General features: G+C 31.8%; 2 protein-coding genes and 1 pseudogene across 3 annotated transcripts; all 3 read right to left on the bottom strand.

Moving 5' to 3' along the window:
* Positions 1-1,593: 1,593 nt before the first annotated feature.
* LOC124827703 (SNF2 domain-containing protein CLASSY 3-like) lies at positions 1,594-6,034 on the bottom strand. 2 transcript variants are annotated; one of them, XM_047300818.2, is made up of 3 exons: positions 4,389-6,034; positions 4,130-4,282; positions 1,594-3,805 (listed from the first exon to the last, which is right to left on the bottom strand). In XM_047300818.2, exons 1-3 carry the CDS (start codon positions 5,784-5,786, stop codon positions 1,862-1,864), a joined length of 3,495 nt encoding a protein of 1,164 aa, XP_047156774.1. In that variant the 5' UTR covers positions 5,787-6,034; the 3' UTR covers positions 1,594-1,861. The 2 variants fall into 2 exon arrangements, with proteins under 2 accessions (XP_047156774.1, XP_047156775.1); XM_047300819.2 differs by lacking the exon at positions 4,130-4,282.
* Positions 6,035-8,479: 2,445 nt separating this feature from the next.
* Positions 8,480-10,042, bottom strand: LOC148197677 (uncharacterized; annotated as a pseudogene).
* Positions 10,043-14,637: 4,595 nt separating this feature from the next.
* On the bottom strand, positions 14,638-25,779 carry LOC124827705 (phragmoplastin DRP1E). Its single transcript, XM_047300820.2, has 15 exons — positions 25,458-25,779; positions 24,758-24,821; positions 24,569-24,676; positions 23,871-23,972; positions 22,535-22,585; positions 22,373-22,434; positions 19,384-19,474; positions 19,238-19,302; positions 18,937-19,131; positions 18,738-18,857; positions 18,572-18,642; positions 16,398-16,623; positions 16,265-16,315; positions 15,819-16,187; positions 14,638-14,975 (listed from the first exon to the last, which is right to left on the bottom strand). The coding sequence occupies exons 1-15, from the start codon at positions 25,599-25,601 to the stop codon at positions 14,847-14,849; spliced, it is 1,848 nt and encodes a 615-aa protein (XP_047156776.1). The 5' UTR covers positions 25,602-25,779; the 3' UTR covers positions 14,638-14,846.
* Positions 25,780-27,275: the final 1,496 nt, after the last annotated feature.

The following is a 27,275-nucleotide window of genomic DNA, read 5'->3' on the forward strand; positions in this document are numbered from 1 at the left end:
GGGACTTATTTGAAATTCTCAATCTAAATAGGGACTTTAGGAATGATGAAACCAAAAATGTAAAATAAAAGTCATCTTATCGAATTTATTTTGGATCTTACATCTATCATAATTCAAATAGAAAATTTCTACTTATCTTAATAGACTGTGACAATCCTAATAACCAACCAAAAGTTGTGTTCTTAATATAACTCTTTTGTTTACTACTCATCCTTTAGTTCAAACCACCTACAAATTGTGTTGTAAGAATGTCTAAACTAACTGCATAAAAATATATTGTTCTTATTCATATACAAAAATAACCTAAACTATTTGGAACTATAGTATAGTCACACAAACCAGGTTCACTATGTTCACCAACTTTATCCATTTCAAAAATACTTAGAGTACACAAATAAAGAATTCCAAAAATTAAAAACAGAGTAAAAAAAACAAAAAAAAATGACGTTGACAAAAAGGACCCATATACCTTAACCAGAGTACAAAACCCACCCACACCCACAACACCACAACCACGATGGCCAACGAACGGCACAACCACAATGATTGAGAAAACAATGACACCCACGACCAAAAGCAACTTCGATAACGACACACAAATTCGAAACCAACATAAGGTGAGAACGACGACACCCACAACCAAAACCAACTTTGATAACAACACCCAACTTCAAATCCATCGCAAGGCACACCTCCGACAAAGAACTCGCACAACAAAAACAACTTCCCCGAAAGCAATTTTGAACCAAATGAGACAAACTACAAAGTTGAAACTCCTAAATTGTATTTTTCATGTCATTTTTTTTTTGTTTTAATTTTGACCATGTGAATCAATCAATGTTTAGTGACAGAGTTAAAATGTTAAAAAAATTCAAAATATCATTATGCTAAAACTAAAGCAAATTAGAAAAGGAATTAATACATCTATACCAAGCTCCTCACTAGCAGGGATACTTCTATGTTAAGACAAAATGTGCAAAAATAACTTTGGATATTTTCACTTGTTATATATAAAAACTTGCTTTACTTGATTCATTTGATATTTTCACGATTCTAAATTTATTGATTTAACTACTAACATTTTTTATGCGCTTTTGTTTTTGCAGGAAATTTTCGTAAGTTACATGATACTATAACATTTTCTTATCATGTCAACGAGTGTTTGAGTACATTGACCATTGAAGCCAAATGCACGCAACCCATCAAAACTTACATTATGGGACAAGGGGGAAGAAAAGGACAATCAAGCATACTCAACGTTTCACGAGGTTTTGATTGTGTAGAATTCTTTTCGATCAGGTTATTTCACGAAGTGGGTCGGAACCCTCGCTAGAATAACAACCCGACAATGAAAGACATAAAATTCATCGAATTCTATCACAGTCTTGGAATCAAACATGTAGTCAACTCAATGACACTTAACAATTCATTGCCGAATTAAAAGAAGATTTGGCATCGGAAAAGAAACATGAACAAAAGAATTGCTGAAAGTGTTCTGGGGTGTTGTACTCTGCAAACCTCAACGAAAATACTAATGTCATTATACCCTTCAATTATCAAAAACTGAAACGAAAATTCAATAATTATCAAAAACTAAAATTATATAATCGAACAAGAAAAACATTTAGGGAACATTTCTATATGTTTAATGTTACGTGAATTATGGAAAAAAAAATATTTAATCCAACAAATTCCCATAAACTGTGAAACAAACATGATAGAATAAACTAAATCATGAACTCCCGTCTTCAACTAATGGCAGCAGTTGCGGCAGTCATAAATTTGTGTATCAAATAAATTGTGCAAAAACAATTTTCCAATCATCCAAGAATAACTTGAAAAAATTCCAACACTTGGAGCATTAAGGGCCCAAAGTTTCCAAATCTCTGTCCTTTGGTTGAACCAGACATTGACCAAATATGTCCTTGAGACTGTTATGCTGAACCATGAGATCAAGAACTTTATCCTCAAACTTCACTCCAACATTTTCAAGCTTATCATTTTCAACATTCCTACTTGAGAATACCAGTTCAGATAAGCGGTCCTTCTCTGACTGTTTATCATATTTTGCACATTCAGGGGTGCCCTGTGCAAGAAGATGATAAGTATAAACAACCCTCTTCTGTCCAAGTCTATATGCTCTACAAATAGCTTGCCTTTCCACTGAGGGATTCCAAACAACATCAACAAGCACGACCCTTGAAGCTCCAACCAGGTTAATGCCTTCAGAAGATGCTTTTATAGAAGCTAGCAACACCTTTGCCTGGCTATTTGCATCATTGAAATTGTGAATGAGAAATTGCTTTTGCTTTTGATCAAGCTTTCCATGCATATACAACACGTCCGTTCCCACACTCCAGTTGAAGGCTGACTCCAGCTGGTCCCTGATCAAGCATAAGGTATCAATGAACTGGCTGAACACAAGGACTTTCTCATTAACTGCATCACATAGTCTCACAAACTCAATCAGAAATTTGGTTTTGACCCCTTGATAAGAGTCCAATCTAATCCTTTTCAACAGCTCCGAATCAATAACAGATTCTTCTTTCTTTGACAGAGCACAGTTTAGGAAAAGGGAGGGATGAACAGAGACCAAGGCCAACTTGTGCTCGAAGTTAAGTGCATTTTGAGAACAATCAATGCTCTCCAGAATGTCTTTCTGCAAGCATTCTGGCTTCAAAACCAGCACACAGTCTCTTAAACCAGGAAGATTCTTCTGAAGAATACTACCTTTGTGAACATGAACAAAGGGATTCATCAGCAGCTTTAGCTGGTTTATCTTTTCATCGGCTTGATTTCCAGCAGAAATGGGTTCCCAACTCTCGTCTTTTGAAGCTTTCGTTTCCTGTATCAGTTTGTTTTTCAAGAACTTCTTGAGTTCCTGCGGTATGCTGTCAGGAAAAGATGGTTTCATTAAGCACAAAATATTGTAGAGTTCAAGAAAATTGTTCTGGAAAGGAGTCCCTGAAAGAAGGATCCGCTTCTGACTTCTACTCTCTGAGAGAACCTTCCAAATACAGCTTCGCTTGTTCCTTGGTGTGTGGCCTTCATCAAGAACTAATAAATCAGGATAGTCTCTCAGAACATTTCCCAATTCAGTTTCAACACGTTTCTTCTCTTTTACGATCTTTCTATTTTTCTTCTGTTTTCCATTCTTTCTATTGTTCTTCTCTTTCTCCCCATCTCCTTCAGACTTTCCCCCGGCTAGCTTTTCATAAAGATTGTAGCTGATTAACAGAATGCTCTTCTCTTTGTACCAAGAACACAACTTCACCATTCTTATGACATCCTTTTTTTGCTGTTGGTTGAATAACCAATCAACTTCCCTAATGGCATGTTCCTTCCCTGATAATTCAGCATTGTTCAAATTGTGGAATGGAATTCCTATGTTCCACTTCCTCAGCTCATCTTCCCAAGTGAGTAATATGTTGGCAGGAGCAATGATAATGGGTAAACACTTAGGAAACACCTGCAAATATGTCTGCAGAAACACCATGGTCAACCTCGTCTTTCCAGTTCCAGGAGCATGAGAAACTATGCACCCACCCTCACTCTGAGGATCAACCATCTTCAACTTTGAAAGTTCAATGGTTCCTGCCAAATTTGCCCAAATAAACTCAAATCCCTCTTGTTGGTGAGGAAATAAGCTTTCTTTTATGCCTGGAGTAAGGTCCCAAACTGTGCCATGATTGTGAGACCTAACTGCTTCCGACTCTTCACCACATTCACTGAAGAGAACCCCATCAAGTCGCGAGCTGTTCCCTCCACCAGACGACACCCTTCTGCCATATCTCTCAGAATCTATCTGCATTATGTGCAATGCACACAACGACGCACACATCAGAACTTCACATCATACCAGAACATAAAATCACAGCAGAAGTAGTTTATCTAACCCCTACGCTTCCAACACTAGTCAAACACTGTTTCAGTTTTTACATACGAAAGAAAACTCAATTAGTAATACTGAGCATCATGGTTCAATGGAAAATAAAAATATCATCCTTTATGTCTAGGTTCACATGTGGAAAGAAAGTACTCTAGATGGGCCAGTTAAAATTTATTTAATACATTAAAAGAAGTGGAAAATATTTTCAACAAACAATCATCCAAGTTCAAAGGAACTTACAAATGGCGGTGTGATATATTTAATTTCAGTTTCAATCCAACCACACCATCTACAGTGAATCCCTATCTGCTCATCAAAAATGGTGTCATGTTTGCATCGAATGGCTGGATTTTCTTCGATTTCTCTTGGTTCATTTATCTCTATATTATCACTCTGCCGATTATACAAAGTTAGTGTGTAACTTCAAATTTAAGAATTCCTAAAATCTAATGACAAGAACTAATATTATATTACAGTTTTTGTTTGGTCTAAAATTTACCTGGACTCCAATTTTTTCAGCTTGAAGCAACATCTCCATTTCTTCCCACAGCATATCCAACTCTTGCTGTGACTCAGATTTCTCAACAGGTTTTTCTTTCATCATGGAGTTCCAGTTTAAAGAAATTGTCTCCCTTGAACCAAATGGCCGAGTCTGACCCTCATCAACACCAACCTTCTTATCCAAATCTCTTGAAACATCTTTAGCAGAATCACGCTTGCCCCTAAAGCATTCATTGAAGAATTCAAAACAGTGGTTCTTTGTTGTCGATGACATCCTCAGCATTTCATGCAGCTCATCTTTATGTCCAGTTTCTTTAGCATTGGCCTTGACCTTATTATTTTTCCCACACTTATTGATCACATTTGAATATCTTGTCTCGTTTTGAAAAAACACCCTTTTATGATCCCTCACTCCTTTCTCCTTATCCTCTAGTGCATCATCATCAGAAGACACATAGAGACCTGAACTTTTCCCCTGATCACTCAAAACTTCAGGATCAGCATTATTGACATTCTCTACTCTGTTTGCTCTTTGTTTATTCTCTTGTGCCCTTTTTGTTTCCTCCTTATTGATCTCTGATTTACTAGAAGCCACGCTAGCACAATCACCACCATTCCATTTCTCCACCAACTCTTTCTCTACATGCTTATTCTTTCTTTCACCTTTCCTTCTCCAAACTCTACTGCTCTCAGATTCACTCACCACCTTTCTTACTCTTTCCTTAACCATCTTGTATCCCCTCCTCTCATCATCTTCAGAAGAATCACTCTCCTCACTGCTAGAGTATTCACTCTCAACATCATCATCATCATCATCCTCATCAACCTTAAAATCATCGTCACTAGTCTCAACATCCTCACTCTCCGTTGAAGACCACAACGAATCATATCCATCATCAGAACTACTACGTCCACCCCTAAATGAATCGGGCAACAAAACAACCGGCTTTTCAGGTTTAGTACCGTATTCATCATCATCAAAGCTCTCACCTTTATCAGCTCTCACAGCTGCTACAGAACAACCTTCACCCTCCTCATCCCTCTCTTCCTCCTTAACCTGAAAACCCTTGGTTTCGTAACACTCATCAATCCTCAGTTCAGCCCCATCATGGCCTTCGAGGTCAACCACCTCTTCAGGATCAGGATCAGGATCATCCTCAGTCTCTCCCAAATACGCGAAACCATTCTTCATATCATCTGGTGATGAACATGAAGCCCCAGACGCAGATGCAAATTTCTCTCTTGCAGCCCCTTCCCCTTCCAAATTTTCTCCCAAGCAAATCACTTCATCATCATCTTCTTCATCCACCTTTCTTCTTTTCCGACCCATTGTCAAACCACCACCGACCACCCAAGGTTTCTTGCTTCGAGTCCGGCGAGCAACAGCCTGATACATTTTCAAACAACAACAAAAAAAAACGAAACAAAACAAAGGAACACTTTTTTCTTGTATTCTCAAAGGACGCAGGAACGCCAAAACCCAAATGAACTATTTGCTCTCTGGAGATCACCAAGATCAATCTATTGCCCACTAAGTGATAATGCGAATGTGAAGGAGAGAAAGAATGAGTTGGAAGAAGGAACCATGGTTGGAAAGCAAACAGATTGAGAATAGGAAGAGTATCAGAGTGGAGTTTCCAAATTGGTAAATATGGCGCCAATAAGAGAAACAAAAGAAGTAGTGAAACAATTTTTGCAATAAAGTTTATCTAAATAAGAGCAAATAAATAATAATTCATAGAAAACCAGAAAGTATCTCCACACATGCTGTACATACTGACAAAAATCATTCTCAGTACAAAAATATTAATATTATGTTTCAAATCTCTAACCAAAAGAAACATTCCAAACTCATAGCTTAATTTTATTTATCACACCTCCAAGTGAATAGTCCTTTTTCTCCTTTCATTTTAAGTTTTTTCTTTTAAATTAAGAAGAAAACATGGGTTAATCTTTTAAATGTATGTCCATCAACATAGATCACAAACATACAGGAGTAATGCATGTTCATCATAGATAACAAACATGCATATTATTATTCCAAGATATTTCTTGAGTATTTTTTTACTTTTCTATTGAAACTAATAATGCATAAATCACTACAATTTACTTTATTATTTATTATTAGAAAAAACACTTTGTCACCTCCACATTTTTCTAAAATTTTAAAAGATATTGTAATTAAAATGATATAAAAAAATAATTCTCTGAATACATTTTAAATTACGTTTAGTTTGTTGAATGTGAAAAAATAAAAAAAAAATAAAAATTGAATGAAACACTCGTATATATATTTTATATAAAGGAAATATTTATACTGATAGGTAATTTTGGAAAAAAAGAATTACATACATCAAATGAAAGATTCTTTTAATATATTATTATAAAAACATTTAGAATGACATAGATATAATATTGAATAAAGGAGGCATGTTATTGTGAGTGAGAGGAGTTAGTCTCTCATTAAATAACAGCGAATTGAGTTTGGTACACTCGGTGTCTACCTAATATCCATCCCCTGTTGAAAAAAATTCAATCTGTAGTATGTTAAATTGACATTATTATAATCATTTCCGGTATCTATAGATACTTACGTATTTTATTTTTTAACTTTTAAATAAAATTATTTAAAAAGAAGTATTTAAAATATAAATATAAATAAAAAAAATCAATTTAAAGTAAAATCTAAATAAAGTTAAGTACGAACTTATTAATGTAAATAAATTTTATTTCTAAAATATAAATTTAAATGAATTGCACAAATTAGCATGTTTGAAACTCTTTCGCAAATTAGCGTTTTATGGTTTATAAGAGATATATGATTTAAATAATATATTTCACAAATTGAAAAAATAAATAATTTTAATTAAGATTTTATAATTCAAATTCAAAATATATGACAGGAAATTTTATAAGGACTACTTGATTATTCAAGTTAATAGTAGTAACTTGATTAGTTTATTTACAAAGGATTTTAACTTATCCATGTTGTAAGAATATTCATAAGTAGTTTCAATACATAAGATAAACAATAGAAGGTATTGCGACATTACAATTTTTTATATGAAATTGAATTATTCAATATCTTATATAAATCAATTACAATATTATTGTACACTAAAATTATTAAGAAAAAAATGTATTTATTTAAACAGGAGTAAAGAAAAAATATTTAACTTGTGTAATAAAAGATGATGGTTTATTCCTTTTCAAATTTTTATTTAGTTTTTTTCTTCATGGTCATTTTTGTGGGATTTGCAATTCAGTCTCACAAGTCCTTTTATTGTTGTCAAATTCAAATTTGATCATGGTTCACAACATCTTTTAAATTATAAGTTAAATTAGTAGGCTACATTTTTCTTTGTGTATTATTAGCATAACAATATTTATAAATTCCAAACAATGCATCAACCAAACACTATAACACCATCATAAACTAAGTTGTTGGTTAATAGTAAAACAACATTAATACAAATAGTAATAACTCAGAATTGATATTTGTGTATTACAACTATCCCCTAAATTAAGTATGCAAAACTTAATTTTAAGATAGTTAATTTTTTAGAAGGATATAGAATTTATTAAAACATGTATTACTAATGAATACAAGAAGTGCACAAGATTTAACATAAGTTTATCTATATGAATAATCATCCTAGATATTTTGATTCCTTTTACAAAAGTTAATTATATGAAACTCTATATAGATGTAAAAGAACAATAACTTGCATAATACAAGAAAATTTATTCATGTCCAGTTTTGTATTTATTTTTTTTTCTTCCTCTTCACTTTAGTGTGATTTGCAATTAACTCTACATAGTCTTGTATTATTAATAGATTTAGATTGACACTTTGTTCACAAAAATATTTATTTTTAATTTATAAGCTCAATTAACATAAAAATATTGCATATGTACCATATAATCCATCAAGAGAACACAATAGTGAAAACATAACACAACTAGTGGATTAAAAATAAAACAAGATTAATACACATAGTGATGATGATCTAGAATTGGTATTGATGTATTCCAATTATACTACTAATTATATAAGTTATTACATAATGATAAGTAATTAGTTTCACATCAAATTTCTTTCAAGTACTTGTTTGGTATTTGTTCTGCCAAGTAAATATAGAAATGCCCTATTGCTCCAGTACGAAACTTGTTTTCATATATGGATTCTAGTGTTAGAATTTCTCCATCTGCGATTTTGATGGAACCGGATTTTGGATAACAAACTGACATTCCAACTAGGTAACCCTTTTCATTTCCTGCTTCTTTTCCAGTTCCATATTTCGGATTTGAAGTGCATAAACCATCCTAAGTTAAGCATAATCATAAAAATATATATTATTCAGTAAACTATTTAATTTCTTATAGAGATATATAGGTATCAACAAAATTTATTCGTGATGAATATATGAATTAGGCAAAATTTAACGTAAGTTTATCTACAAGATAAAGCTTGTATTTGAGAACAACAAATATCAAATGTTACGTGTCCATATAGAGTGACATTGACAATATCGGTGTGCATATGAGCAGTGCCATATATAAGATAACCACCTTTTATCATTGGGATGTTTGCTTTCTTAACATGAGGGAAGTCATTGTCATGATTTCTCGGGATCGTATACTCTACCTATAGAAAATTGAGGAATTTATTTTACTCACATACGGATGAAAAAATCAATTAATACCCTGATATTTTTGTTTAGAAAATAAATTAGTTTCAAAAGTTTGCTAATAATCTGTAAAGTATAGTATGTATTGAATAAATCATCTACTTGATAATCATGAATTGGTGTAGAACCATTTGATCTCACACGATCAGTTGAATCAAGTATGTAGAACTTAAGAGGCATTTGGTGTTCATCCCAATCAACCCACCTTACTTTGTATCTTAGGGAAAGCTTTCTTGTTGGGCCACGAAAACCATTTCTTAATTTGCATTGTACCTTATCTTGACAACAAAAGAGTCTTCCTTTATAATTTTTAGACAACAATTGACCATTAATGCCCGTCGTAACATTGTAAAAGTCCTTTGGGAGATTCATAAGCTTACACCTACACTCTGTACAACCTTTTCTATCATGTGTTCAACGTGTATCAATAACCATTATGCTAAACAACCATTTTTCTTTAAACCCACGCTTTATTTTTGTAGCATTACCTAATTCAACAGCAAAAGGATCTGAAAGATTTGAATGTGTTCCTCGTGATTCTCCTCCCAAGCCCCAATAATGTGGAAGCAAAAAACCTTGGCATGCACCATCATTTCTTTCAAATTCGATACCATTGCGAAGGTCATGAGATTGTTTAATGTTGTGTGACATGGTAATGTTTTCAATATATTTTACACCAAACCAATGATGAAGGTAAGTTTCATACAAAGGTACTGAATTACCAACTTCATCAAGTACTTCAACATCAAAACTCTTGACCCCAATATGACCCTTTGGAAAGTCAATCTCTAATAATGTTTTCACCGCAATTTTTCCTGGTCCCACTTCAAATTTTTCAGAGAAAAAAAGTAATTGACTTTATATGATTTTCACTAGAGTCTAAAACAACTGAGTGGGTTGTGTCAGAAAGCAACATCATTATTGATAATAAAATCAAAGCTACTTTAGAGATACTCCGCATATTAACCTACACATAAATTGTTGCCATTAGCCATGAAAATATGTGTATATAGGATCAATCTTTTGATAATCATGTAGATAACTTAAAATATAATGAGAACTGTGAATTTGATAACATGGAAATGAAAAGGTAAAGTAATAGAACATTGATAATAAAAAATGGATACATATAACAAAAAGATAATGCTTTGATCTTGGCCATGATTTGTTCTTAGATGAAGACGATGTTGTATCGTTCAAATTTTAAAGGAAGTAAATTTATACATATATGAAATTAATTACTAGTTTTATATACGATGAATCACTAAATAATAACATATCTGGCATAACTAAATTTTTAATTGATGTTGTTTGTCTTTTGTTGTATGTATAAGGGGTTTGGTAATGTATTTAAATATAAATTAACATGTATTGACTTAGTTTTACAGGTTACAAAACTATTTGTAAACTTTTGTAACTATTTGTATATTTAAAAACAACTTATGATTTGTTTGGAGAAACTTGGCATGGTTTCATAATTACCTATTTTTTTTATGACAGTAAAGTGTTGGCTTAAAACTTAAGAGATGAAAATAAAAAATGAGTCATATAAATTTGAATAAAGTTCATTCAAATAAACCTATATGAAAGAGACAAAAAAGATTATTTTAATAACATTAATTAATGGTACTTTAATACGTAACGTATATAAAATAACTTTTTTACATGTTAATAATAATATATATATATATATATATATTATTATGAATATATATATATATATATATATATTCATAATATATATATATATATATATATTCATAATAATATATATATTATATATATATATATATATATATATATATATATTCAAATATATATAGAGAGAGATAATTGAGTATGCTTGATATTTGTTTATTACTATTAATAGTATTTTAGTAAGACATAAAATAATGTTTCTATATGATTTATGAATATTTTTCATATCTCTAAAATTATATAAGTTAAATATTTATTAAGATTATACTTTAAAAATTTATTTTTCATTTGTTTTGTCCTTGAATCATAACTACTAGAAATAGAGTTGTTTATAAAGTTGTTTATAGAAAAACTACTACCATGAACATAACCTTGTTTTTTTTAATTAAAATAAATAAATAATACAACACACAACAATGGAAGGTTCTGTAATTTTTTATGTGCAAGTGCGTGATATCACTTATATCAAATGCAGTAAATTCTAATCACATATACATGTCGCTCAATGTAATGTGACTCGGTAAAATGAACAACATATGAGTAAAATAAAACAAAAAACAGTGAATGTACAACAATCAGTTTATGGCAATACTTTTATTTTTATAAAAGGCGAATATGCATAAAATAATCTTAGGCACCTACTTATTATAAAAAAAAATAGTTATCCAAAAAAGAAAATGACATATTGAACAAAACGAGAACATAAAGTTTTGTAAATCAATCTTATCAAAACTACACTTGCTTTTAATTAATATCACTCCTTTTATGGTTTAAAAGCATATGAAATGAAAAAAAAAAACATTGTTATTTATTCCTTCATTTTGTATGGTCGTCAAACTTTGTTTGAAAAAAGTTTGAACCGAGAAGAGGGTCTCACACGCTAAGATAAAGTGAAAATATCTCACTCAAATTTTTATTGAATTCACTAACCTTTTGACGTCTAACGCTCTCACATTCGACGTTTTATATCTTTTTACGTCGAATTGCAATTCTAAACGACGTTTAATAATTGCATTTATTTACAAAAATGTCACCCATCATTATTAAGGTTCACTATTGAGTGATTGAACGTTGAACGCATGATGTTATAAGTTGTTTTTGCACTAGTGAAGTAAACATTCCTCGTAAAACTCATGTATCTCTTAAGGTCCTTTTGGTTCAGTAAAGAACTTTAATAAAGTCTTTCGTCCTTGTAAAAAATAATTATTCTTTTAATGATTACGCACATAGGATCTAAACAATACATTGTTTACTATATGGTTTACAATAAGTTTTAGTCAGATAACGTTTAACAAGTTATCCAAAACGGTCTTTGCGATAAACATAATTTTGATAAAAAAATTGTTAAATTCAAAATAAAGGATTCCTACACAATCTTGTCTTAATCTTTCCCTTTTTGATGTTTAACCAATACTTTGCAAAATATAATTCAACAAATAAATTCGATCAATGAATTTTTATCATGCTATGTAGCTAATCATTTATGCATATAGAATATGAGAAAAAAAATATAAGCATATAATAGATAATCAATATAAGTGTATATATAGGACAAATGACTCCCCAATAATCACAAGATATTGTTTACAGCAACACTTAATAAAGATGCTTTATGTATTTGCGAGCATGTGAGCATGTTTGTGTTAGAGTAATTTAATAAATATTTTTTTATTAATAAAATCAAATATGCAGTACTTAACAAAAACGATGACAATTACGTGATGTATATATATTTTTTAAATGATATAAATATTTTTTTGGATATTTAACTGTTTGATTATTGCTTTTGATAAAAAAAATTAAAAATATTATTATTTTTACATGTTGAATTACATTATGATAATTAATAATTAAAGTTTAATTTGTAAATATTAATGATTTAAGTTAGAAAATTATCATATATATATATATATATATATATATATATATATATAATACAATGCAAAAAAATCTTTCATATAATTTGTTATTTTATCTTTTTAACAAAAATAAATAAATGGGTTAACAGGACAATCTATCCTATCTGATACCATAAAGACTAAAGAACTAATCTAACCCTTCCAGCCCCTCAAATTTGTCACTCTTATCTAAATCTTTTATAAAATATTTTCAGAATAATTTTAATCCCCTAAATTAACTGACATTGTTTCTTAATAAAATTGAAATAACTGCGTAAAAGTAGTTAAAACTAAAGAAGATTGCGTACTAGCAGTGTAAAGTAATATTGGCCTGCAATCATAAAGAACAGTTCCCTGCACCTCTATTTTTATCATGCACTTCTAATATGTCAAAAATGTCTTTACAAATATTCGAACATAGGTTAAAATATTTATTTAATCGGCGTTGGTTAAAAAATTTATTCAACCGACATTTGAATATCGTTAATTTTTTTTTAATTTACATTTTCTGCTTTTATTTAATAATAATAACAATAAAACATATTAAAAACTTTAAAATTTAATATTTTTAATTAAAAAAATAAATTAAAAAAGTTATTTATTTAAATTTAATAATCAAAAATTGTTCTTTTAATATAATAAATATTTAATTGATTTTATATTTTTCATATAATTAAATATATATTGATATTTTAATTTATAAAATATTATTTATTAAAATAAATAAATAAAACATATTACAAAATTAAAAATAAAAAAATAAAAAAAAATATGTTAACCAAAATACGATTAATATATTAACATATTTTTCTGAAGTTTTTTTGTTTTTAATTTTATAATATGTATTATTTATTTTCATTTAATAAATAATATTTTAATTTAAAATATTAAATTTTATTTTGTAATTTTTTAATATGTTTGTTATTATTATTATTATTATTATTATTAAATAATAAATAAACTAAAGAAAAATTGAAAAAAATATATACTCGGATTAAGGTTTTTATGATTTTTAAAATTTATATATTTTATTTATTTTAATATTATTATTATTATTGATATTAATATTAATATTATTATTAAATAAAAACAAAAATTAAATTGAAAAAAAAAACCTTAACTTATGTTCGAACGACGATGAAAGCATTTTTAAATTTTTGGAAATACAAGATAAAAATAGAAAACTGGGGATGAATATAGAGAAGTGTAAGAAGAACTGCTGAATCATGAATCATAAGTGGATTAACTTTTCCAATAAAACTTTAAAAACCCACCCCAATAAAAACGTAATATTCGAGACAATTGAAGACACCGATCAGGGCACAGTTGGCAGTATAAAGTTTTATGGCCAATTGAACGGAACCATCATACCATGATAATTGAAATTAAAATAATATCTGACGAGTGCAAAATAAATGAGTATTTGAAGGAAATCTGCAAAGTAAATCAAATTTGATGGAAATCTGCATAGAAAGAATGATGATAAAACCGTAACAGAATAGATATGGCACTTCAAAATACAGCTATTGACTACATAAAGCTTAGCGTCTAAACAAAGCAAGAGTAAATATCGCTGTACAGGAGGAAACTAGAATCTACAAGGTATTTAGGCATACTTTCCGTCAAGCAGTTCTGCTATAATCCATCCGTCAAAACAGGACATTCTTCTTATAGGTGTGTTCTCATGGATTCCTTCAACCTTTGGCAGACAAACTTATATAAACTTCAACTTTGCCACATTAACATGATCAACTGAAATACCTCCCACTTTATTAGATGAGCTATTGTTGTCTCTGAATTTGTGTCTCTTCCTCGTATTGTCTACTTTGCCGGTTTAATCAATTCTTATGGGATTGCCTTCTCAACCAGTTTGTTGTTTGACAGTTCAAGGTCAAGAAAACAAAACAAGCATTGGAACACCAAATTCAAGACTCGATAATGTTAACAACCAAGAATAAGATTACAAAGAATACACAAATTATATAATCAAAGTGAAGATCATCGTTCTGTGTTGATGTACACTACAATTCAGACAACCAAATCAACTCCATCTTACCCTACAGACAAACGCTACAAGAGCAGTAAATGAGTACATTACATCAGGGTCCAGCCAACCCATAACTGATCGCTATCGTACAAGACTAGGAAGACACTCAGTTAGCACCAAGCTCATCGTACCCAGGAAACAGAATCAATTTCATCCCGTGCTGCTTTATATAGTTCAAGCCTTTTCGCACACTGTTGTCTCCTCTCCATCAATGCTGGGTCTTCATCTAACATTTGCGACAGCTGTTTACCCTATAGCAGGTAATATCTTATCAAGAATATGTTGTCAAACATCAAAACAAAGGACGATTAACATTTGTCCGGATACAACTCTGTAATTCGCCTTGGCTTCCACTTAGGACTATTTCATTAACATTGCTAAGCTTATAAACGAAATAAAAGGATTTTAATATTTATTATCATTTATATTTAAACTTCAGAAGCATACTATCCGATGAAAGCCTACTATGTAATCCTTCCATGGTAAAGGTATTTGGACTATACCATCAAGAACGTGCAACTCTGTCTCCGAGTATGTCACTAACCCTAACAGTATAAATTAGGTTTTGTCTAAAAAGTGTGAATATAAGATAAATAAAATATTAGAGGCAACTCACTACTTAGGGTTGATGTTGTCACAATCTGGGTTATAACTTACAGCTTCAATGAAGTTATTGAACTTCAACAATTTGTATAGTACAATTGCAAGGTATGGGACTTCCGTCCCACACTGAGAGTATGAATATATAATTTGAGGTTAACAAGACCCTAGGCTCTCCAACTACTACAAAACAAAATTTTAGTAGTGTGGCTCTCCTTAGGTTATTATCAATAGGGATAAAGATTTACGGAGTCTCTTCAAGGTAGCAACACAAGTGTGGTGACATTTGATTATTGCAGTGTCTGCCCAGGATAAGTTGGAGTGGTTTAATACACAGCTACCCTGTGTGGATGCCGGTGGATATGGAGTATGTGATCTAGTCTAGGCTATGAGGTCTTGGAAGGGTGATTTACCTATAGTTATGATTCTCCATTAAGGAAAAATCTATACTTTCTTAAGAGATAAAAAGAAAGAAAAGGAAACATAGAATATACCTCCTTCTTCCCTATTTGTGTATAGAAATGGTTAAGCAAAGACTGTTTTGCTTGTTTGACCTGGCAATGAACAACAGCCTTTGGAATTGTGATTCTAAGTGTGTCTGCAACCAACCCTATATATGATGACACATTTGATGCAATTCTCCTGAAATGACCCTCTGCATAACGATCAATGTTTGAGGGGGCAGGAGTTGCAGATTTTTCCACTTCTTGAGGAAGTCTCCGAAAGAAATCCACAGTGAGATAAGAAGACTCCATGTCTACAAGCCGAAGATTTGTCTTCTTACTCTCTTCACGAAACCTTTCTAAAGCCTCATTTGCTGCTGCAGCTAGTTCAGCTTGAAATGTTGGAAAGCGTTTCAGTTCCTGCAGTAACATATTAGTATCTCCGCAAATTGTGCAAACAATTCATGAACAAGGTAAAACATATTTCCAAAAGTTACCTGAGTTTCAGCTATTGATTTCCTCACAAGTTCTTTTAGAACAAAGTTAACCTACAGAAAATCAAGATCAGTCAATTTAATTATTCCTGTTAGATCAAAATTAAAAATCAGAGAATACAAGTGGACTGTATACAGCATCAACTGAAGCTTCAGCTGGGCCTCTAAAGTATCCAAGAGCCCCCTCAATCAAGCGCCTGTAACCTTGCTCTGGAGCAATCAAGTGAGGTTGGTAACCATCAGCCTCTGACACTACTTTCCTTACATTCTGGAGAGAAAGATGCCGATCAAATGGGAGCTTCCGTAAAGCAGCAGGAAGCTGATTGTCAAAGACATTATATATCCTATCTCCTCCAGGCCGCCTAAGAACAATAGAGAACATTATTATTTAAATGGAGACCTATCAACTAGCTCATCATCAATGACCACAAACTGACAATCTCCACAATCAAGTCAATCAATTTTTGGCTATGTTCCCTTTAGCTTATGCAGTAGGCAAACCACATCATAAAGGTTTGCGTTGTTGAAAGCCATTTCCTTTCGGCGAAGTATATCATTAATCATTTCAGGTAATAAATAGTAATACTAAAGGTTGAAGATCCAAGTGAGATATGTTGGGTCTATCATGCCAATGTTACCTACTATTGGACCACTCATGAATATTCATTTACCCACCTGAGATGTTAAGTCCTCAACATGAGATGTCTTGAAGATCCCACATCAACTAAAGATATGGTCAATCATAATACGTAAATTGGTGCAAACCTACCATACATACTAATTTTGATTTTGAGTTGGTTTGTCCACTTCGTAAGACAATTTTGACTTCCTCAAGAAACTGGATATAGTAGTTTGTCTAGAATATTAGCAGCCCAGAAAGAAAAACCAAGGAACTAGACAGTTGAGAAAAAGAGTGTATTATTTCAAGACTGCAAAATCTCATATGATATAGATCATCCATCGATGTTGAAATATTGAATACTTCAAACCATATGCTTTTTAGTAAAAACATCTCCATTTAGGAACAATAAACACTGATCATTGATAATCAGTGCAGTTGTTCAATATTGACCTTAGATTCTTGCCCCCACAATCTGAAGTTATTTTTGAGGGATCAATCGAATGGCTGTAAGACCCCTGCAAACAAGCTCAATGAGCATATACAATAGAAAACACCTCTCCCGGAAAAAAAAGATCTACTCAGAGAAGATACTTTCTCTTCCCAGCTAAAAGACCTAAACAGACAAAAATAACTCTCTTCCCCTTTATCACATCAACCCAGCCTCCCTCCCTTCAGACATGATAACAACCTAGCAACTCAGGTCGTCCACAACCCAGACTCCTTATAGTCCAATAGCTGACTTTTTGACCAATTATCTAAAGCAGTTCCTGCTACTGTAGCATTAAGACCAAGGATCCTATTAATAGCCTTCTTGTTGGCTTTTGTGCGGGTAGAAAGTTAGATGCTTCTCAGGGACCTTTGTGTTCAATGGGCTTGCCCAAGATAGAGGAGAGGCTACTATAAATCCTAAGGATAAGTTTAAACTGATGGAAAGAGATGCAAATGAATGACAGTGGGATGGTAATTGTGTTTCATTTTGGGCCATTCTAATTATTCCAAACATAGACTAGAAGTTGGTCAATCAATTGAAATTGAAGGATATGAATTAGTGAGGAAAAAATTTAATAGATTTCCTTAACTGAGTGAAGGAAAAACAAAAAACCCTTTAGTGTAAATGAGGGTAAAATACAGATTTTGTTTGCTTAAGTGCGCATTGAAAAGGACTTTTGTTTTGAAAAGGGATGAAAATCTCTGCAGAATCATCTTGATTCTCAGCCCATGATTTGGGGCTGCAACTCCACCGCAATCCATGCATCTATAGCGACCAAAGCAAATGAACTAGCAACAGACCTATGCAAGGTTACTCTCAACTAGAGCAGCACTGTTACTTAGCAGTATTAGCTACTATAATGCATAGAAAAATTTTAATTGAGGTTGGTATTTACATTCCTTGTTATGATTTGATGTTATTCGTATATCCCTTACACAATCCTACGTAGGATCTACAAGTTTCATAACCTTGGTAAACTCTTATTTGGATTCTCTAAGAAAAAGACAATAATTTTATTCACTAGATAAATTTTAAGTGTATGCCTAGCTCCCAAATCTGGACAAAGAGAAATGAATCAATTTCATTCACCTTCTACAAATCCTTCCAATCAAAGATGTTTATCACCGATACCCTCCCTTCCCCTTTTCAAATTGCACTCATAGCATAAAAATGGAATACAGTAAAAGAACATATTTACCCTCCATCTAAATGCTCCTTGAATATTCTTTCAAATGCTCGGCAAAGTTCTAGGATGGTGTATAATTGAGCCTGAATAAGAAATCAACATTCAACAAATACTTAGAAGGACATCATGAAAAGAGTTCTACTTTTCAAAGAAATCGTTACAAGTTTAAAGCACTCACTCCAGCATCAAGAGCAATAGGCCTCCCAAGATGATCCATCTCTGATTCAAGTTCCTCAATGCTTTTGTTTATTAAAGATGTTATACTAGGTATCCTTGCCCTAATTACTGACTCCAAATGCTGCAAAATAAGTTAACGGGCTTAAAAGTACAACTTATCTCAAAAAAGGATTAGCAAAGAGTATCTTCAAAAAGAAAACCTGTGAGAGAAGTTTTGCAAGGTATTCTGAACCCATTTTATTGGCCAAGTGCCCATAATCAGAACTGGAAGCAAAATACTCACGCTCCTTTCGTCGAGCAACAATCATATCAACATTTCTATTGATATCTGCTTGGGATCGATTTACTATCCCAACCCAAGGATGTTGCAAACGATAAGACCTTCCTTCAAGGACCTTGAGGGGATAAAAGCGAAAATGAGGATATATTAGTATAATTTTACCGGCACAGTTCAGATTTTAACATTAAAGGTACATGCATCAAATAAAAAAGAAAGATTACATCTAACGCATTAGTTCCTTTGTCCATCAAATCTAGCTTTGTCAACACCCCAAATGTCCTTTCACCTAGCCAGATTACAGGTAAACTTTAGTAAAATATGAGAAAGCAAGGTAAAAATGTCCATTACACGAAGCAATCAAAAGTACCTGTGGGATCAACTTCCCGAGAAAGTTTAATAGCATCAGAAGTTGCAATATCTTGATTGGCTGGTGATATTGCTAATATGATGCAATTAGGCTGTTGAACATAAAGTAATTGATTAATGAAAATAGATCATGCGAGTAGTTTATTTTAAGATACGAGGAAACAAAACGCCCCCATCAATTGAAATATAGAGAAAGCAATGTTGTTAAGAAATAGACTCACAATAATAAACTAACAAAATAAATGTGAAACTGTTAGGTATCTAGATAGAGGAAACCAGGAAAACGAATGCAAACACCCAGACTCACTGAATAGATATCGTATTATTGATTCTAGGAAACAAGTACAGCATGAATGCATCCAAGGGACAATGTTCCCTTCACACAGGATGTCAATATGATCCTGTGAACAATTCTCCAAACATTCAAAAATAATGTCCCCGAATACAAAAACCTCCCAACTATATGTAGAAAGTCTCACTCATCCTAACAACCCAACCAACAGCTACTTTTTAATATATTTCCTCCTAACATACACATTACATAGCCTATTAGAATCAAAAGGTCATAATATATGAAATTCTGATGTACCATTAAATTAAATTGTAATAAGATTTAAGTAATACACTAAAGAGCTTCACAACAATATTCCAAACTACCAACTGATTCCCAGACTTATGACATAAAACAAACGAGAAAGTTAACACATTATTGTTTACTGTTAATTAAGTCATACTGAATAGTTTTATCACGTTGAGACATAAGCACTTCTTGACTAAAAAATGTTCAGACCCATCAGCATATCATTTTGGAGTACATCCTACAGGAACATAGTGTAGCCAGAGATGGCAAACTGTACCCAGAACCTTCAGGTACTCCCAAAAATATCTGCAAATGAATAGGGTAAATACCTCCTTGTTTGTGGATGGATTCAGGGCAGTAAGTTACCGGCAAAATTTAATGAGTACGAGTTCATGTACTGTATTGCCAAACCTGCCCCCTCACCTTTGTGTTAGAGCATTATGTTTCCAATATTTTTTGTTGTGACTAACATTTTAATGACTTAAGGTTGTAGTTTTAATATTATGTTTTAATAGTTTCGATGTTTTGAGCAATTTATAGCAAAACCACTATTTGGTTTCTAATTAAAAATTCATGATTACAAAACAATGATAATTGTAGAAATAATATAATTTTTAGTTTTATATTTGTGCACAATATTACATTTCATTTTATGTGTGAATATATAATAATCAATTATTTTTATACTTTTTTTGTGAGTTAAGATGTTATACAGTTTCTCCAACTTTCATAAATTTAATTTTTTATACATTTGCATAATTTTTTGTTCTTATAAATGTGTTTTATTGATGTTTGAACATAAGAAAAAAATGGTTTTATTTATGATATGGCTGTGCTATACAAAGTGGTAGAATGAAAAATTATAGTGAAAATCCTTTTGTCAAAAAAATGGTAAAAGTTTGATTGCATATATATCTACATTTTTTTTCATAATGGAGATGTCATTGTAGAAATAATTCAAAATTAAAATGGAGATGTCATAGTAGAAATAATTCAAAATCAAAATTTAAAATGTAAATAAAACAATTGAAATTCAGAAATTAAATTATATTCTATAACAGATATATACATACTCATAATTTTAAATTTGTAAATAACAAACACAAGTCAAAGTGACTGTTTCAAAATTTTAAATTATGATAACATGTTTACCATCATCAGTGTCTCAGTACTAGTAATACAGTTATACATACATATACATACATTGTATACATATATATATATATATATATGTATATATATATATATATATATATATACATATATATATAATACCTAATGTAAATAATTATATAGCATAATTTAAATTTTAAAAACAATAAATGTTTACAAAATTGCTGTTATGATTATGTTTGAATGACTCAAACCAAAGATATGCTTAGTTGATTTTAATTTTACGTTTTTTATGTTATTTTAGATTAGTAACAGTGAGATTTCAGTTTATTAAAGGAAAAATATTTTTATAATTTTTTATTACGGATGGAGATTAAAATTATACTTGTGCCGGAATACCAATCATGGATGGGATTTAAAATTGATACCGGGCAGGAGGGAGGAGGGGAACCAGTACCGTTAACTTTTTCAAAATGTATGCACTAGGAAGGGTACTATAGTTCTACCCTACCCATTGTCATCCCTAGGTGCAGCTGATCCCAAAAACGCAAAGTGAATTGCAATGAGACCTTTATATTGAAGATAAGGATAGAATGCAAGTGGTTTATTACATTCACATGCTTGTAAATACTAAAATTTGAGACACATTAGCCTTAATAATCCCAACCTAAAAGGAACAATAACCAGCTTAAGGGATAACTAAAGACAAGTGAAAGAAAATGTAATTTTTCCTGTATCTTTTTCCCATGGTCTGATATTTTACTGAGTTTGGAGCAGGGGCTGGAAACACTGCATGAGAGTGGAAAGAGAGTGGAAAAAGAGTGGACTTGTCTGAAATGACTACGCAGATTCAATTAATTATCGCACATAGTTGGCACACAAAACAAAAGTGCTCTCGCAGAAATCAATTATCTGTCAGAAATGGAATTCATGTTGTAGTTGAACTATTAAATCAAACTACAAGTAGCGAATAATTTCTCAAATTAGATCATATAATTGTCTATACCATTCTCACCTGTTTGGTAATGCAAATAAATTATTAGAAAATACAGGGAAATTTGGTATATTATATAAATTTTAAGGTCAGGTGAGGTTCCTCGGCCAGTGAAAGCTTCCAGCTCAAGGAGAACTTGCTCATATACTTAAAGGGATCCATCAGATATAAAAAGCAAAAATAAATGATGCTAACATACATCCGAACTGTTGCAATTCAAATAGACTAAAGGCAGACAGATTGTGGTCACACCAAAGATATGTCCAATGTATATTAACTGCCTAAGAGAAAAACGTTTTTTACCTTTTCAACGTATGATCGAACCATAGCTTCAATTTCTTGAACAATACTCTCAGGTTGTCCCTCTGAAGAAGATGGACACAATTGTCAATCAAAGATAAAGATTATCTTTTGATCCAAACACTTGATTTCTAACTAAAAATAGGAGTTAGATACAAAGCATACCAACGGCCACTTTAGTCAAACCCGGTAAATCAATCAATGTTAGGTTGACAACTGCTCAAGAGACAAAAAGGAAAAGGCTGTAAAATTAGTCAGATAATAAAGGAATCATATTAGGTATGATAGCTGTTCAAATTTTCAAGCTCGTTAAAATAGTTTTGCAATGTGTTAAAACTATAGTTTCATCTTAGGAGTAAGTAAAATGAGAAGATAGCTAACAATAAGATGGAATATATTATTGACTGCACATAACATAATACAAGACACTAGCCAACTAAAATAACACTACCATTTATATATTAATTAGGTCTATAAGTCATATTTGAAAAAGAGGGTAAAAAACCAAATGGTTACATTGCACTAAGAGTGGGGAGGGTGATATGGGAATCATGCATTGGGGCTAAAAGGGAGAGAGAGGAAATGGGTATATAAGGAGGGAGGGTACCCAAATGAAAATGGGGGAATTATTGAGGTTTTAGGTGGTGATTTTGAGTAGAGACAGGCACTTCTCATCATCTAGATGTGTTTTTGTTTTTACAATCTTAGTGGCTATTCCATGCTTGTAAGGAGATTATTATATCCATGGCCATATGTTGTTTCTCTATTAGACTTCTCTAATCCATTATAGAGGAATTTTATTCTGATACGCATACTAGTACCAGTTTAGCTGTTTCTCTTGTTTGATACCTTGGTTCCTATCATCCTGTCTTTTTATAGACAAACTGGGCATCATTTATAATTACATCAACCAGAGTTTGTTTTGGGATTGGGGGAGGCAGGATGCAGGGTTAGAGATATAGTGCCTGCATATATCACTGATTCGGTATTCTAATTTAGTATGGCAATTGTATAATAAATAATCTAGTATATGTAACATCAGTTAGTTATATCTCTGTTGCAATTGTGCTGGGCCTGCACAGCTAATATTCTAACTGCCCTAACTAACTTCTCCTTCTTGTATTCTAACACATTGGTTGAAATTCTTTTGCCTTAGATTATGAGTAGAGTCATTATATTCCAAAAAAGTTGTGCGATTTTTGAAATAAAATATAAAGTTATGACAATATTAGTTAACATTAACTATTTTACCAAATTTTATTGGTCTTGATGACTGAGATATTTGTTTCCTATATAGGGTCAGGTGGTAACATTCTAGGGTATTTTTTCCAAGATTTCTTCATCTGATTCTTATTTTCACCTCTCAAGAACCACTTGAACCCATCACAATATTAGATATTAAAATGAATTAAATATGAGTTCAAATCTACTTTATATGTTTAGTTTCAATTTTTAAAATATCTTTGAAAAAAAGCAAGAGACAATGAAAAGAGATGGGTACCATTTGGTGAATAGATGCTAAGATGAATTGGAATGGGAGATATTTGTTTCGTCTTCCCTGTTAGTCTATCAGTTTCATCCTGAATTTCTTGGCGGACCAAAGCTGCAACAAGAAAATTTCTTTTAAGAAATGAAATAACATAGATTATATATATATATATATATATATATATATATATATATATATATATATTATGCCACAGAACACTAATAAAAAAATCAACTCCACAAAATTATAAATCATATTAGCATGTGAACAGTGTCACAATTAGCATGTGAACAGTGTCACAACGAACAATTATCATATGATAAAGTGCTAGCCAAACACAATCGTAACACTTGATCAAAGGTTCTGTTCAGAGTATTGATTGAATCTCAAAAAGAATTAGAATTTGTTGAACACGTTGAAAATTGATTTGTCTGTAACCACAGGGACACATGAGGGCAGCTATAATATTATCATTAAAAAAAATGAGATAAATGCACTAGATATAAAAATAACATAATGGAAAATTAAAAGAAAATCAATCCGGCGGCAGGGGGCACATTAGTGAACATGCAATTTACAAACAAGCATAAAAGATGCTAACAAGCCTTCAAATTCTTTTACACGCAACCAGAAAACATAAGTCATCCTATAATTAGTCAAAAACATGTCATTCCCGTATATGTAAAGAGGGAAGTGGGCTACGATCGTACAAAAGTCAGTAAACTTCCTCCTCGGCAGGTGAAGAAACTCGGCATACTCTTGTGACCCTGTTTCCAATTTATGTAGCTGCAACACCAACGGACGCCTTGTCACAATCCCTGTAGTCCATTCACAAAAAGTAAAATGGATAAGTCCAACAATTCGTTAAAATGAGAAAAATAAGAAAGAAGATATCAAACCTGATCCTCTAGGCAAAAAGTCACGACCAACAATGCTCTCCAAAACGGAAGACTTCCCTGAACTCTGCTCAAATTTTAAAAGATATAAAAAGAGAAAGTGAATTCAGACCTACACTCAAAATACCGATGTTAAAATAAAATTAAGCAAAACTAAACAGTTTTCTCAAACTCCACTCATTTTTTTCTGAAAGAAAAAAAAGGAAAACACACTCTTCAGACTCGTATATCATGCATAAAAAATAAACAAAAAATTAAAACAAAGGCTCCTAAAAAAACTGTTTAGTCTACTCTATTACTGAAAAGAAAAAAAAAAAAGCGATAGAACTACACCCTGAAAATTACATTATAACAATATGAAAAGAACCCATTTCCAATTATCCAATTGATTCTACTTTCTCCTCCGCAAGTTTCAAAATTTCATACATACACACAGCCACCGAGCAAAAACACACAGAAAAAGATACCTACGACCAGAGCCACTCTCCAAACTAAATACTGAAGTCAACTCAATCAAAGAAAAATATAATTCAGAAACACAACTAGTTTGTTCGAAAAATCGATTGTTGAAAAACGCAAAAGCAGAAACCCAAAAATCCGTTTACTGAATCTCAACCTTTCATTCTCTGCCGAAAAAATTTAAGAGCGTGTAAATTTAAAATTAAAAAGCAAGAGAAAAAAAAAGGGATTAGTTGAGACGAACCTGGCCACCAACAACAGCAACGGAAGGAAGAGCTTCCCAGAGAGAAGAGAAGGTGTTGTTGTCACCACCCCCATAGTCACCGAGCACCGTGCAAGCCCTCTGAATTCGGTTCACCAGCCCAATCAAACTCTCCATGGTCGTCATCTTCTTCCACGAAACCCTAGAATCCCCAAACGACGAAGTAGAACGCGAACGCGAAGCAGAGCACCAAAACGCAAGGTAGATTCTAGAGAGAGAGAGTGAAGTGAGATAAAACAGGATGGGAGAGGTTTTCGTTTTCAAACAAAGGTCATGCACTGGTCACCACTAGTTGAGTAGAAAATCCTGAAAATTACGAATATGCAATTATAGCTCGGTGCTCACCGTTTTAGACGTTTTCTTGTCTTAACGAAAGTTCTATTGCGTTTTCGAAATTTGAAAATGGTTGGGGTCCACCAACGTTGCTGTGTGTGACTTTACACGAGTGCACTCTGAATGTTGATGGTTAGTGGGTGGGTCGTAAAGTAATCAACAACGCGCCAATTTGAACGTTCATTGTCTTCGCATTAACATTTCACACCCTTCTATTTTTTGTTTTATAGAACAGAACATAAGAGATAAAAAGTACTTAAAAGGGTTTTTTAATTAATTTTAAAGTTTTAATGATGTGTTATGTATTTAATAAATTGAAGTTATCAAAGTAAAAAAAATTCAATTTGATTTAAAAACAGAATCAACTTTATTTATAGTAAATTATATAACAAACAAAAATGTTCATAAAATTTAATTTAAATGCATTAGTAATACATAGATAAACAACTTTCAATCGAATATAAACTTTATAATGATAATAATCCTATAAACTTTTATAACAATGACTTTGAGTTATTTCAAAAGTAATTTTAATTGATGGTGTATATATATTATTTATATCCACAATAAAATTGTGGGAGCAATTTTTCCACTAAATTTTAAGATTTTTTATATTAATATTAATATATATATATATATATATATATAATTATTAATTATTAAGACTTCTCTTCTTTTATAAAATATACAAAAATTAGTTCTTCTCACATCACATTTAGATCCTACTCATTTTTTTTATTTCTTTTTCTTTTTTCAAAATCTCACATTTTTCCTTCCTCGGCTAGGGTTGGCAACATAACAAGTGGAGGAGAATTCTTACACTCCGTTGTCTTAGTTTATCTCAAAGTAAGTCATTTTCCTTTCTCTCTCTTTTTTTATCAATCACTCATCTCTTGCAAGCTTTATCTTCCTTGCATGTGTTTTCTTAGGTTGTCGTTGTGTTTATAGAGTCTTTCTAGGGTCTTTAGATCTTAGAGCACCTTGAAGGAACATTAGAATTTGTCCAACCCAACAAGGTGAAGGAAGTTAGGTTTCTCACAAATTGTATGCTGATTTTCTGTCAATTAGTTGTTTGCATGTTGAATATGAGGGTGGGTATTGTTGTTAAGATGCATAGTACGTGTTAAGATAGTTGGCCAATTTGGTATAGTTAAAATAATGTTTTAAAATGGAAGAGGATTGAGGGTGTCGAGCAATTATGTAAGAACTAGAAATCTGATATCATAAAACCCACTAACAAAGCGTTGAGTGGTAGTTTTCACCATTAAGTGTCACTTTGACAACGAACCCCCTACCTTTGTAGTGTTAAGTGTCAATTTGTGTCGTTGGGCGCTAAACCCCATGGAAAAACGACATTGAGCGACCCTCCTTACTATTAAGCGTCATTTATGTGTTGTGTTCTCATATACTATGTGTTACATATTTTTGTTTTGTTGGTTTAGATAATTTATTGGTTAATGTTATTGA

Source organism: Vigna umbellata, chromosome 5, assembly GCF_029865625.1.
Source record: "Vigna umbellata cultivar VRB3 chromosome 5, Vumbellata_1.0, whole genome shotgun sequence".
Taxonomy (NCBI): Eukaryota; Viridiplantae; Streptophyta; class Magnoliopsida; order Fabales; family Fabaceae; genus Vigna; species Vigna umbellata.